At 36.7% G+C, this 14740-nt stretch overlaps 1 protein-coding gene across 1 annotated transcript in view; it reads left to right on the forward strand.

Moving 5' to 3' along the window:
- SNTG2 (syntrophin gamma 2) overlaps nucleotides 1-14740 on the forward strand; it is a 324178-nt gene that overhangs the window by 216550 nt on the left and 92888 nt on the right. Inside the window, exon 9 of the mRNA XM_075707925.1 lies at nucleotides 13144-13271. Within this exon, the coding sequence (XP_075564040.1) occupies nucleotides 13144-13271 (128 nt within the window). The remainder of the gene's footprint in view (nucleotides 1-13143; nucleotides 13272-14740) is intronic.

Genomic DNA, 14740 nt, shown 5'->3' on the forward strand with positions numbered 1-14740 from the left:
TCTTCAGGATTTATATACATCCTCCCTATAATATCAGAGCAGTTTGCAGTATAGCACTTCAACAAGGTTCTCTGGAACACAGAGCAATGAGCTGAAGTGCTCTCTTCACACCTGATTATTTTGCGCTTGGGCACTGTGACAAATACTATAGAGAGTGGTAGTGGTAGATACATTCATCTGTATCTTATAAGTGGTTTATTAAACACAATGGGAAGTTTCAGAAGGGAACATAGAATGTTCAGAGAAGGTGGTCTCTGGGCTAGTGATTACAGGTTGTTTACCTGAAGGATTCTAACTACAAAACAAGGAAGAAAATACTGTAGAGATATTCTCCTAGATATCGTAATATCCTAGATGTCCAGGCCAGCTCTCTGGAGAAATTGGGGGTGAAAAATTCCTGTTTAAGACACCATTGAATGTGATATGATAGTTACAATGCAAAGAGAGAATGTAGTAGGTTTTCATTTGTTTGAAAATCCAGCTTCCCTGAATTGTCTAAAAGTGATGTTCTAATAAGTGAAGAGAGACCGGAGTAAATCGTGATTTTCTGTGTGTTCATGTAATTTAAGAACTCTAATTTAATTTTGATAGTGTAAGTTTAGTTGATTAAATGAAACTAAACAGGCACTTAAAATTTTCTAAATTGCTTTAAAATATTTCTTGCTTGGTGGCTTTGTTTCCTCTGTTAAATTAAAAAGTTTTGCTTTAAAAAAGACATTGCCTGCTTCATCACCTAGTACAGTTTTTGAAAAAGAAAAAATACAGATGCTCAGCTCTTGGTGGGACCAGTAGGATGCTAAATCTTTAATGTCTATAGTAGTCCTGGTTCCAGAGAGAATGATATGAGTTAATCCCAAGCATGTAAAGGCAAAAAGGGAAGAGGATCTAAGAAAGGGGAGTGGACACCCTCTTACTGAGAGTAGAAGCTAATCTGATGGATACTTCAGTGGAGTGTGTGACCACACCATTGAATTGATGCCTTCCATCTGAAAGCTTCAATTTTTTTAATGTTCCTGTAGTGTCTTCCAATTCAGTATAAACACACTATTGATCATTCTTAAGTTTTATTTTATTCTTCATTTTTATCAGGCTGTAGCTCACTTTAAAGAAGAAAAGTTTCAGGATTTCAGATCAATACCTTTTCTATGAGAATGGTTTAGCAAGTGATACTGATAGACCCTGCCAACTCTTGATCTGAAAATCCATGATTTTCTCACTGAATATGAAAGCAATTTAACTCTAAATTGTCTTCCAATTCACAGTGTATCATTTGGTAATGTACATGCATAAAATGTAATTAATGTAATAAATACAAAAAATAGCTCACTTAGAGGTACCGTGCTGGTTACTCTCATGAAAGTAATCATCACCATGTCTTCCAATTATTTGCTGAAGAGCAACTTAAAATAGATGAACACAGCTAGCTACACTTAAATATTTTGGACTGCTGCTGTGCTGAGGACCTTTATGACATGAGATAAACACACTGCAATTAAGTATGCTCCTTTTTCTCAGTTAATAAAATATGAAGTGACTGTCCCCTTTCCACCTACAGGAAAAAATATTCCAGATTTTTTGTTTCTGATTACACGTCTCAGAAATCATAGTAGTGGGAGCTGGGAAAAGCCTATTAAATAACACGTTCCTACTCCACTACTATAGAATTGTTAAGGAAATGCTTTTGATATTGAGTATTGAAATAGTTTAATTTAGATTTACCTGTTCAGAAGTACCATGTTTTTCTAATTCTGATTAGAGTTGATTGTGACTTTCACTATGACATTAATGAAGTGAATAAAGGTATCTTTAAAAGTCTTTATCTTTTAGTTGTATTGATCCCCACTGTCAATGCTAATCCTTTCAGCAGACTTATTTCTTCCAGTATTTAACATCTGATTGATCATGTTGGTCATTTCTTCTGCACAGAAATTAAACACTTGTTTAATTTCCTAGTAAAGTTTAAGTCAAATACTTAGGTTTTAGGATTCTTTTTTTAATTTAGAGCCTTAACAAAAGCTGGTGAAAAGAAATATGGCACTGAAAATACAAAGAAGGTCTTACTCGCTGCTAAATAAATGAACACTGAACAATATTTGCTGCTTTATGACATCTAATACTAGTTTTAAAAGTATTCCCTTAAAACACTGAAAATTATCTGATATTCACACACTGTCAAAGAAGGCTTCAGTTTTTTAAGTGGGGCAGGCCTAAATCTAAGTCTGTTTCCACTGGAAAGTCAAAGACCAAGAAAGGTCAGATAAAAGATTATGGCTTTGTTATTTATCTTTCAGAAAAAAGTGCAGCAGGATCACAATGGAATTAATATGCCAAGTAGGAAACAGTAACTTGCATTTGTTAGGTATCTGGTTTCATTTTTTAATTAGACATATTTCTCCCACACACAGCCCTTTCATGTGAATGCATTGTTTCTTACAGTTCTTATGAGTTTGTTCATTTTAGTTTGCAGCGGCAGCAAAAGGAAAATGGCTGAGGAGATAAAGTCCAATTTTTCTTTTTTTGTAATTTCTGATAGAAATTGGGTCATTTTCTTTATCCTTATGCATTTCCTTTTTTTTTTTTTTAAATTACATTTGCAATTAAAATAGTTTGAGTCCCTTTTCTTACTTGATGGATCATAAGGAGCAATTCATCTGACTAGTCACCAGGAATCTGCTTTAGGGAGAGTTGTATTGCTCTGTAGGTTGCACTGAGTGTATCAACTACCTTTCATTTGCACAGATAGACAAAGGAGTTTTGGGGAGCAGTGTTATTTATTAATGAATGATTTTCTTCTGTTTGGCCTATGATACTCAGGAGTGTAGAATGAGAGCTGTGGAGGGATTAAATTTGCATTTGATCCTTGGACAAAATCATCTCTCTTTTTTCTCTTATTATCTGTTCTCCTGCCTATGACAACAAAGGTGCAAAATGGACCACTTCAGGTCAGAGCTAGATTATAATGAGAAGTTAGAAATTTGAAACTTTCTGGTATGAGTAAACGAAATTATGACCATTTCTCACCTGTTGCCAACATGATGAACAGAAAGAGCAGACATCTGTCGTGTATTAGCAGGGAGTATCAGAAGTCCTTGGTTAGAGGGAAATACATGTGGTAGCATTCATGAGATTGAAGACTAAATGAGGAAGCTGAAGTGTTAAAAGAAATGAAAGCAAGCTTGCTTTTTTTTTTTTTTTTTTTGATACTAGAAAGATCCATCTACTGTTGCCTCAGTTAGTGTTCGATTACTGTTCCAAATACCAGGCCCTGGTAATGATCAGCATGGAAACAGGCAGGCATATAGTGATGACCTGTTTCTAGATTTGGTGTTAGCATAGATGAAGTCCACCCGTTCAGGTACATGCTATAAACGGCTTATAGTGAAAAATGATAATATTGAGGCAACAAGTTCTCCCACAAAGTTGCATCCAGTGTCATTTCACAAGTTCCTGCAACAAATTGACACTTACTGAGCTCCTAGTTAGTGATACAAGCAAGAGTCAAGCCTCAGATTTATCCTGAGGGATGTGCAGACTGTGTGGAGTTCAAAGAATTTCCCTAACCTTGAGCTAATTTTTCTAAGCAAGGACAGCAGGCCCCAGTTGGGGATATGAAAGGCTGCCAAAAGCTGTCTGTAACAGCTGAAGTTTGGGTACGCTTGCATTTATAGTGTAACGCCATAATAATCTCAACTTTATATTTTGTTCTATTCTTTTCTTTGTATACCTTTAATGTTGGGTTTTGATTTCTGACTGCTGTTATAGTTTGAGAAGAGTCATAACTACTTCCTGCTTTTTGTGCTGAGATTTAACATATAAACTACTCTGTCCCCTGTCCCCTACCCCCCAAAGGAAGAATATATCTGGAAAGGTGTTCCAGGCAAGGTTGTTGAGGTTACTCAGGAACCAATTACATACTAGCCCAAGGGAAACAAATTAGAGAAAAAGGTGCAAGATTCTGTCAAATAGTCCATATGTATTCTCTAAAAATATCTTAGTCAAGCTCGTACCTTATTGTTTCATTAAAAAAAAATGTAATAGCACCTAGCAGCACAGCTGTAATGAAATATTCATTAATATTTCCATTGTAAATCAGTTCTAGAGAAACTTATATAATTGAAAGGTTTTTAATTTGTTCCTCACTGGTAGAATAGTAATTCAATTGATTTAAATGCATAGCTACTGCAGTGAGTAGGGCAGTGTAAGTCCCTAACACGTACTGCTATACAGACTCTCCATGTAAACACCACATATAGGTGCTCAGTGTCTGCAAAACCATCCATTAATTGAAAAGCATTAAATGTCTTCAAGAGCAGACATTAAATTTCAAAAGCATGCATGTGATGCAGCATTAGAATGAAAACAGTGTTTCTTTTCTGTGATAGAAAGGGAGGGGTAGTATCTTTGTTTCACATGCTGTTTCACCTTCATCCCATTTAATTAAACAACGGCTGTCAATTAAAATAATGTAGAATAGAGCTGTATAATTAAAAGTTGCTGCTTTCACTGAATTTTAAAGACATCAAATTACTTGTCCAAATTGTTGCTTCGTCTGGAAGAGCTTGTTTCCTGTATAGAAGCCTTTATCTATTAAATGATTTGGTGATGCATACTTTACCAGATAATTACTGTCTTCTTAAAGCTGTCACAGAATTGTGCACCTGCATCCAAGAATTCCATTAAAACATAAACACAGACCCCCTCCTGAATTGATGCTGCATCAAAGGAATGCACAGGTATTTTGATATCATCATTAAATCCCTGTGAATTCTGAGACAAATCAAATGCTCTAATTGACTCCTGTTTACAGTAGATATCTCAATAATGTGTTTCTTTAGCTGGGAATCACAAGAGTTTCACTCATGTCTCTACTGGATGAACACTTGTTAATTGTGTTGTTCTGCGATTAAAGTGAGCTAATGTAAGACTCTTTTTACTGCTAAATGGCTCGGTCTTGTTTTCTTCTCCAACCAGTCTGCAGCCTCTGTTTCCTGTCTGTCCCTGGAATAAGTATTAGCAAATGCTCAGCCATACATTGGTCAGATCACTTCATTGATTCACTGAAAACTAATCCTACCTATATATAAAAATATACATACATTTCAGTCACAGACCTGACTGAAAACGATAGAGAGAGCTCATCCAATTCACTGTGAGTGGAATGGTTGCTGGTGCTGTTGCACTCTAATTTTCTTCCTCCAAAATAAGTGTAAGACAAATCTGCCTGCTTTGAAAAGCATATTATATTAAGGGCTTGCTTCTGAGTGTGCTGTAATATTTTTAGTAATGGAGTTTTGACAAGATGCACTCCAGTGTGCACCATTTTTGGTGTAAGACAGTTAGTATTTATGAATCTAGAAGCTTTTACCAAAATCCATTGAAACTTATTGGCCGATGTTTTAAATTGTAGCTTAAGAAAATGAAGCTATGCCAAGCCAGTTCAGAGTTCAAGGACCATCTAGACGATCCTCTTAGTCATATGATCTAGTTTTAAGTAGTCCTGCGATGAGCAGGGAGTTGGACTCGATGATCCTTTTAGGACCCTTCCAACTGGATATATTCTATGATTCTATGATTTCAACCTCAGAGTTGTTCTAACTAAACTAGGAAGATATTTCAATATATATGTATCAAATGTGTTATTGTTGCTAGAATTTTCTTATACATACTTTAAAGAAAAATATCTTATATTGTTCTCAGAAATTCTCAGCAATGCTCACTAAAGCAGAAATAGTAAAAATACCTCGAGAAATAAATAATAGCATCATCATAATCATCTCTTTTTAAATGAGTATCAGCAAAGACAGTAATCTAGAATTAGTCATGCCTTTTACATATACATGTGCTTGGTAGAAATACCAGTTTACGGAACAATCTCAAGACTTTAATGATACACTTTGAAATAATAAATCCTTTAAAGCAAAAAATGGGTAACTTCCAAATGATCAGGAAGAAGTTATATTTTTTCCTAATGGGTATCACACTTGATTCTTATTTCATAGAATCATAGAATCATTTAGGTTGGAAAAGACCACTAAGGTCATGAAGTCCAACCATTAACCTAGCACTGCCAAGTCTACCACTAAACCATGTCCCTAAGCACCACATCTACACGTCTTTTAAATACCTCCAGGGATGGGGACGCAACCACTTCCCTGGGCAGCCTGTTCCAACGCTTGACTACCCTTTCCGTAAAGAAATTTTTCCTAATATCCAATCTAAACCTCCCCTGGTGCAACTTGAGGCCATTTCCTCTCATCGTATCGCTTGTTACTCAGGAGAAGAGACCAACACCCACCTCACTACAACCTCCTTTCAGGTAGTTGTAGAGAGCCATAAGGTCTCCCCTCAGCTTCCTCTTCTCTAGGCCAAACAACGCCAGTTCCCTCAGCCGCTCCTCATAAGACTTGTGCTCCAGACCCTTCACCAGCTTCGTTGCGCTTTTCTGGACACATTCGAGTGAGTGAATGTCTTTCTTGTAGCAAGGAGTCCAAAACAGGACACAGTATTCCAGGTGCAGCCTCACCAGTGCCCAGTACAGGGACATGATCACTTCACTGCTCCTGCTGGCCACACTAGTCCTGATACAAGCCAGGATGCTGTTGGCCTTCTTGGCCACCTGGGCACACTGCTGGCTCATGTTCAGCCGGCTGTCAACCAGCACCCCCAGGTCCTTTTTGGCCAGGCAGCTTTCCAGCCACTCTTCCCCAAGCCTGTAGCGCTGCATGGGGTTGTTGTGACCCAAGTGCAGGACCCAGCACTTGGCCTTGTTGAACCTCATACAATTGGCCTCAGCCCATCAGTCCAGCCTGTCCAGGTCCCTCTGCAGGGCCATCCTACCCTCCAGCAGATCAACACTCCTGCCCAACTTGGTGTTGTCTGCAAACTTACTGAGGGTGCACTTGATCCCCTCAACCAGATCGCTGATAAAGATATTAACCAGAACTGGCCCTACTACTGAGCCCTGGGGAACACCGCTTGTGACCAGTTGCCAATTGGATTTAACTCCATTCACCACAACTCTTTTGGCCCGGTCACCCAGCCAGTTTTCTAGCCAGTGAAGAATATACCCGTCCAAGCCATAAGCAGCCAGTTTCTCCAGGAGAATGCTGTGGGAAATGGTGTCAAAGGCTTTACTGAAGTCTTGGTAGACAAGATCCACAGCCTTTCCCTCATCCACTAAGCAGGTCATCTTGTTGTAGAAAGATATCAGGTTAGTCAAGCAGGACCTGCTTTTCATAAACCCATACTGACTGGGCCTGATCACCTGGTTGTCCTGTATGTGCCACGTGATGACCCTCAAGATGATCTGCTCCATAACCTTCCCCACCACCGAGGTCAGACTGACAGGCCTGTAGTTCCCCAGATCCTCCCTCTGGCCCTTCCTGTAGATGTGCGTCACATTTGCTAACATTTTATTTCTTTTTAGATTGTTTTACCTTTCAGTCTTCACCAAAATAACAAATTTATTAATTCATATAAATTAAAATAAATTCATTGAACGTTAAGTTTACAAGTGTATGTCTTGCCAGTGTTTTGAAACCCTCAAACACGGTATTTAGCAAATAACTGCAAAATTAAGGATTTTTGACAGAAAATCAAACTCTTATAGAACACAAGTCTTTTGTGAAATCATTTGCACTGGTTACATTTACAATTGAAAGCTCAGATATTTGTAAGTTCTCCTGTCCTTTCTTTCTTTCTCAATGCTGGTAACAACAGCAAGGCATTGTGGTAGCAAAGAAAAAAAGTAGCTTGTTTCACAGGAAGAAATCATTGATGCTTATGAGTTTAGTCTTTTAAGAATAGATTGTACCAATTATTGTTGCCTTTTTGCCTAATTGTGTTATAAGAATGTTTGCAATAGACACATAGCTGCTCCAGGTATACTCCTTCATCTACATTCACTATGAAGACTTTGCAAGACTTGCCTTTCTGCAGACTAGATAGTATTTGTAATATGAGATGAAAAGTATATTTAAAAGCAAGCTTAAGCATGCTGAATAATATGACCCTGAGTATTTCTGACTCCAAAAGTGAATTAACCCAGCTTCAACCTGCCTGAAGCCCATGTTTAATCAAAGAGCTATATGTCAACCTAAAATATCACTGTGACTGCTTTCAAGGTGCGGCCCTAGCAGAAATTGCAAATTAAATTACTAGGGAGGATTCAGAAACACTTCCTTCTGAGGACATGACATTTTTCCTGCAGAGATTTAGAATCAATTACAGTCTGAAAAAAAGTAAGGTAAAATAACTGAGTTTCCCAAGCTCTGCAAATCATATGTCACAAAAAGATGAAAAATTGACAATCCCAGCCAGCTGTGATCTTTTGCCTTCCTTCCTATGTTCTTAGTGGAAACTTAATTATAGAGACATGTCTGATTAGGTCTCTCACTTAGTGGAGGACTTTCTGGACTCATTCTACTTACGGGAAGACTTCTTGGTTGCCCATAATGACTTGATACATAGTTGTTTAAAAAAGCAACAAAGCACTTGCCTACATCGTCCTTCATAGGTCAATGATTGCTAATGAGGTACAGAAGCAGATCCTCCTCCAGGTCAACAGCACACAGCTGTCCCAGGTGGGTAGTGATTATCTGTCATTACAACCTGATCCTTGTTCAGTGTTCTGTCAAGAATGATATTTTTGTGTTCAATCCATTTCCTAATGGACAGGTGTTACAAACAAATTGGCATTAATTGGCAACATTGTTGGCGGTCTCAGCAGAAAGCCAAAGGTGTAAAATGAACCAGAGGATAAAAACTGTGATTGCACAGATGATCTCTAAACAGCCAATTTTTTTTAGTGCTTTGGAGGAATGGTGTGGAGAGTTTTCAACATGAGCAGCAGCAGCTGTTTAGTAGACAGAAGGCTTGAAGGTCAGCCAGCTCAGTACACTGGGTCAGACCAAAGGAACATCTAACCAAATAGCTTGTCCCCAGCAGATGCCCTCAGGAGAATAGAAGAACAGAGGAAATATGTAAAATTATTTATAGGGTATATTTCCTGCACCTCCAATGATTTCTGGCATGGGTGCTTCCTGAGCCAGAGTTTGTTATATGGAGAAATACATTCTTTCCTTGTTTTTATTCTACTATATTTTACCTCTAATCAATACCCCTGCTTCTTGTATGAAAAGAGCAAGTGAACTGCTGTTTCCTAATCCCTTTCTCTGTTATTTATGTTTTTATATACCTTTGTCGTACAATTCGCTCAGCTGCTTCTTTTCCAGTCTAATGAATCTTTGTTTATTTAATCGTTATTTGCATGAAAACCATTACATTCCTTTCAACATCTGCTTTTCCCACAACAGCAAGATCTTATTTTTGAATGTTAATCACCTGTTCATATCCCATTACAATATGGGGAAAGATAATATTGTCTTTCCTCATGTGCATTACTATACTTTTATCTACTTTTTTTTAGCAGTATTTTTAGTATTTTTAGCAGTCCTTTTATCTCTCAGTCATTCAGTATCACGAGCTGCCTCTGCAGCTGTTTGCAGTTTGGTTTTCTTTTTATCGTTCTTCGTTACTTGTTGTGCATAGTAAACTTGGTCAGCCTGGTGTTCACCATCTTGTCCAGATCATTAATCATTATGCTGAACAGCATATGTAACTGTGGGAGTCCACTAATAGTGCCGCAGTGAAAATTTGTTCTTAACTGCTGTGTTTTGCTTGCTATACTTTAGCTAATTATTAATTTGTGTGAGGAGTTTGCCTTATTTCCCAGCAAATTAGTTAAGAAACTTTTGTGAGGGGCAAAAGGCTTTTGGAAACCCAAGTACACCTTAGCAACTGGTTCTCGCATATTAATTAACAGTTTTGGTCAACCCTAAAAGATTTGTGAGGCATGACGTCTGTTTGCAGATGTGCTGACTTGCTTCTTCCCCAGTTTGTTATTTTTATCCATGTGTTTAGAAGGGGATACATCAAAGGATCTGTCTCAGATTGAAGTGTTAATACATTTAGGGCAAACTGAACAAAATGAACTCCTGGTCCTATGATAGTATTTTGTTTCTATGCAGTGGTGTTATGGCCATACGTATGCCCTCTTTTGTCCTTAAGAAGATAAAGAGGTGTCAGTCCAACTTTCTGCTTTACCATAAACTGGTTAGTAGAATATGGCTTAGTAAGAAACAGACATTTGAAACCTGGATGAGTTTGACCCCTTTGTATAATTTGCCTGTTCTTGGTCATTAACATTCAGATCATGCAGTAGGGTTTCTGCAGGTATAAGTAGTCCAGAACTGGGGGGGGGGGGGGAAATAAATTATTCTTTCTAGTGTGTTTTTCAAATATCAGAACTTCTAAATTGTCTGGAGAAGCCACATTTTCTTTAGGAGTTTAGACCAGTTGTAGCAGTTTAGCATGTTGGCAGGAATATTTCTATACCGTAGTATCATAACTTTGGGGTTAATAGATTTTGACCAAGTGGTTATGGCTATTTTTTCCCCTTCAATTCTTTAATCTAATGAATAGCTGCAATGTGGATTTTCTAAAATTCTCATCTTTACTTACATTGAGCTATTTTTTCTTTACACTGGTATCCTACTAAAGGATTTGTTTGAAGTGTAAGGGACCGAATGGAAAAGTTAAATTGCCGGACTGACCCTCTCATTAATTTTTTGCTGCCAAATTCTCTTAAATTGCCTAGAATATTACAGAATATTGTTCAACAGTCTGCTAAAAGAAGACAGCTAATAGTTCACAAGAAAAAGACAAGTTTTTATGTTTAAATTGTCTAGGTGTTTTCTGTATCTTGAGAGTTGAGAGCATGGGAACAATAGGTGAAGGTGCTTTGGGAATTTTTATGTTCCTTTTATTTTCTGATTCTTGGATTTAAATTCAGTGATCATATTCAAGCATTTATGTTTGACTGTAGTAAGCTGCCTTCTGCTTTATTCTTAGACATTTCAGTTTCCAGACAGGCATGTTAGATTATGTTGATCATTTTCAACTTCAGATTGCATGTGATTCCATCAATTATTTTAATTTGTACAGAACTGTAAAATATGCATCAGATTCTTCACTATGATATTATTAAATGTATACTAAGCTTTGGAGACACCTTAGCCTTTTGTGGCTAATTCTATGAAATAGAATTAGTCTACAGACTTGATTATGAAATATTCATACTGCAACAACACCAGGAGTTCTCAATGAAATGAAAGCTGGATTGTTCTAGGGATTGCAAATACTCTAAATAACATTCCTTTCCACAAAGAGATTGCAGTCTAAAAGATTATTTAGTGCTACCAACTCTGGCAATTTCATTACAAGTTTTTCTTTCACTAGAAAAGTGTCCCTCAGTTGCTAACTGTAAGTCATCCTGTTGGAATGTAACACTCACTATTTTGATTTTATTTAAAGAAGTAAATAGAAAGATCAGCCCTTGCTGACTTTAAGAAAGCACTTTAGGGGAAAAAAATAATAACCCTAAATCCTTACAAGCAAGAAAAAGAAATAGAAATATAACAATTCCCAGAATGCTCTTTATATTGAGTAAGTTTTATGGCTTTTGAACATCTGGGCATGACAGAGCTGAAGTTGGGTCATTCTGTGGTTTATTTGCTTTTGTAAGTACTACTCAGTGCATATTTACAGCTTGTACAAAACCAACCAGCTTTCAACTCCCCTCTCTACCACAAAGTTCTCTGTACAACCTGCGACAAATAGTTTTGGTTCAGAGACAGCACACCTAACTTTGATTTAAATATCTATGTCTGTGAATCCTTCTCAGCTGCCTCTCTGTAAATAGTACTGCCATCTTTATAAAAGAATGGAATGCTCAGCCGTCATGGTAGTGCAGAGATATAAGTACCAATAAAAACTTTTCAATTTAACACTTTTATGCATTCTGTAAGAAACTCCTAGCTCGTTCTATTGTTTATTTAATAAGCATTTTTTTAAGTTTATAATCATGCTCATAAATCTGGGTTGGTACACTGAGCAGTGGTTTCCAGCATTTTTTAATCTGTTTCTAATTTAAGTGATTTTTGCCTGTAAACACTATTTTGAAATAATTTGCAAACAAAACCAGTTACCATCTTTTTTCTGACAATTTGGGTATAGTTCTGTACTTTCAGTCATTGGTAGAATGATGTAAACCTCTGGATATTATTTCACAAGGAACAAACTGCATATTCTGCAATTATATATGGACTAAGATGTATATCTCTGCAGTTTCCTGAATATTTTAGTGCTAATGGTTCTGTGACAACTTTTAAAATCTCTTAAATGTTTTCTTTTTATTATGTTTTATTCTTGGTGCCTTCATGCACTATTCAGTTGCAATACATAAGATACTGCATGTATGAGCAGGCTGAACAGTCTGCATATAAGCTCTAGTTTAGGTTTGAGTAGACCCTTTTATCAATAGCTATATATCCAAGCTAATTCCCCAAACTTAATCTGCATTTGCACGCATTTGATTTAAGTTATTTTCCTTTCTATGCCATAGTTACATGAAATGATTGTAAAATTACATATTTTCACTATTCTGAGATCTGGATATCTTTTACTGCTTAGATAGTATCAACAAACTTGCCTTTCTAGTAGAAGCATTTGAAGGAAAACTTCAAAGAGGAAATTTCCAAATTCATCAGTCTGTATATGGATAGTGCTAACACAGAAATCAGAATTTTAAATCTACTATTAAATAACATTATAGATAAAAGTCACAATGCACAAAAAGAAACCAGTATTCTGTAATGTAGTCTATACATTAGAATATTATTTGTGTCTTTTTCTCTGGTGATTGTTTGAGACATTGAAAAGTTGCACGGACCAAATTAATTTAAACCAAAAATGTATTTTATGTTGCATTTAGAGAAAATTCAGGACATTTGTGACTAAAAATTATTTCCCTTTTATTGGCGGTTATAAATATTAACAAAAATATAAATATCTTTAACGTTAAGGCAATACTGAAATTAAGTCACAAGCATAATGTCAAGATATCTAGCATTCCTATGTGAATGCTTCTTTTTATTTCTCCACTAAACCCTAAGTTTCTTAAATAGTTTTATTGCTATGATTATTCACTTCTGAGACAAGCAGAGCCAGAGATGCATATTCATGGTTTTTTTCACTACATTGTCCGATAAACTGCACTTACTGATTGTCATTTATTCTGTACAGGCTCCATCATCACCTTCTTCACCCATAGCTAATGAACCAAAATACGAGAAGCGCTGGCTAGACACCTTATCAGTTCCTCTGTCAATGGCTCGAATCTCAAGGTACAAAGCTGGAACAGATAAATTAAGGTTTGTAATCTAAAAGGGGAAGCACTGGGTTAGCTAGCTGTACCTAATATTTTGCTGTGGAGTGTTGCCTATATAAGAATTCTTTGAGTGGAGATATGAAAGACTTCTTATTAAAAACTGTGCAGTCCATCTTCTCTTGAGATTAATGGCGATTACCAAAGATAAAGCGAAAAAGGACAGTAAATATAGCTCCTACAAATACATTTCTATAATCTGTTGTATCTTGGGAATTCAGTTACCATCAGCAGCTAGTACAGAGGTTAAGCTTGGTGTTACTTCAATTAATTTTTAAGGTAATACATTTCATTCCATATTTCTAATAGAATACTTCAATATTTCTAAATTCTAATATTGTCAATTAACTCTCCTTTTACTTTACAAACGATAACATAGTGTACAATCATCATGACTATGCTGCATATCATTGTCATATAGAAACTCATGTTAGTAAGAGATTTTGGCAAAGTAGATGGTACAAAATACCGTATTTTTGATCATAGAATCTTTTTGCATCTCAGAGACCTAAGTAATGGTTCATAAAGTGCTGTGGAATAGGATGTCAGAGATGATTGTCCTGGACTTCAGGAACGATAAAAGAAAAAAAAAAGGTTTAACACATCACAGCATGCATCAGCTTTTTTCTGCAAACCATTCTGTGCAGTAGGACTGCCACAAATCTACCAGTAGTTGTGGTCTAAGTAGTCCACAGTTCTCCATATGTGTGAGAACAGGAGTTTATTCACTGCTGTTATTTTTCATTTTCTTTATGGGTTGCCCTATATTTGTTTGCTTCTAATTCTTGTTAATGAGAGAATTGGAATCTCTATTGAAGCATCAAGTGTGCAGGTCACTTGCTACTAGGAGGTACCAGAAATTCATGTGTATACCTTTCTTGATGTGTGCCGGATTTGTTACCTTCTTCCTGAAAATGACCTGAAAAACATTATTTTTCTAGTAGAACAGTTATGCTGCTTTTAACTTAGAGCAATTAGTCTCCTAAATCAGTTGGTAACTGCTCTCCCAGACTTTGTGTTAAAGTGTCATGAGTGAATAATAATAAATTGTCCAGAAAAGTTTTAGGTTCTTCCACAGTCTTTGTGTCTGAACTCTTACTTCCATTTTATTTAGTCTCTTATCACTTCCTCCACCACTGTCTTCCTTCCTACTTCAACTGACCAGTTCACGTGGTCCAACTCTTCGCAGTCTATCACAGGCCTCCAACCATTCAAAGCTTAGAAGTTCTCCCATGAATAAAGTGAGCAAATCTCTGTGTGCACATTTAGACATCAACTCATCGTCAACTTATCATCAGTGTTCTTAAATTTAAAGGATAAGTGGAAGAAGATAGAATGTTTAAACCTCTGAGTTCAGTTACCACCCTGATATTCTGAAGCAGTTCCACTCCTCTTCTGTGCACTGTATGCATTAGATGGAGCAATCCCAAGGGATTCCAGTTCCCAAAACAGCAG

Source organism: Pelecanus crispus, chromosome 3 (assembly GCF_030463565.1).
Source record: "Pelecanus crispus isolate bPelCri1 chromosome 3, bPelCri1.pri, whole genome shotgun sequence".
Taxonomy (NCBI): Eukaryota; Metazoa; Chordata; class Aves; order Pelecaniformes; family Pelecanidae; genus Pelecanus; species Pelecanus crispus.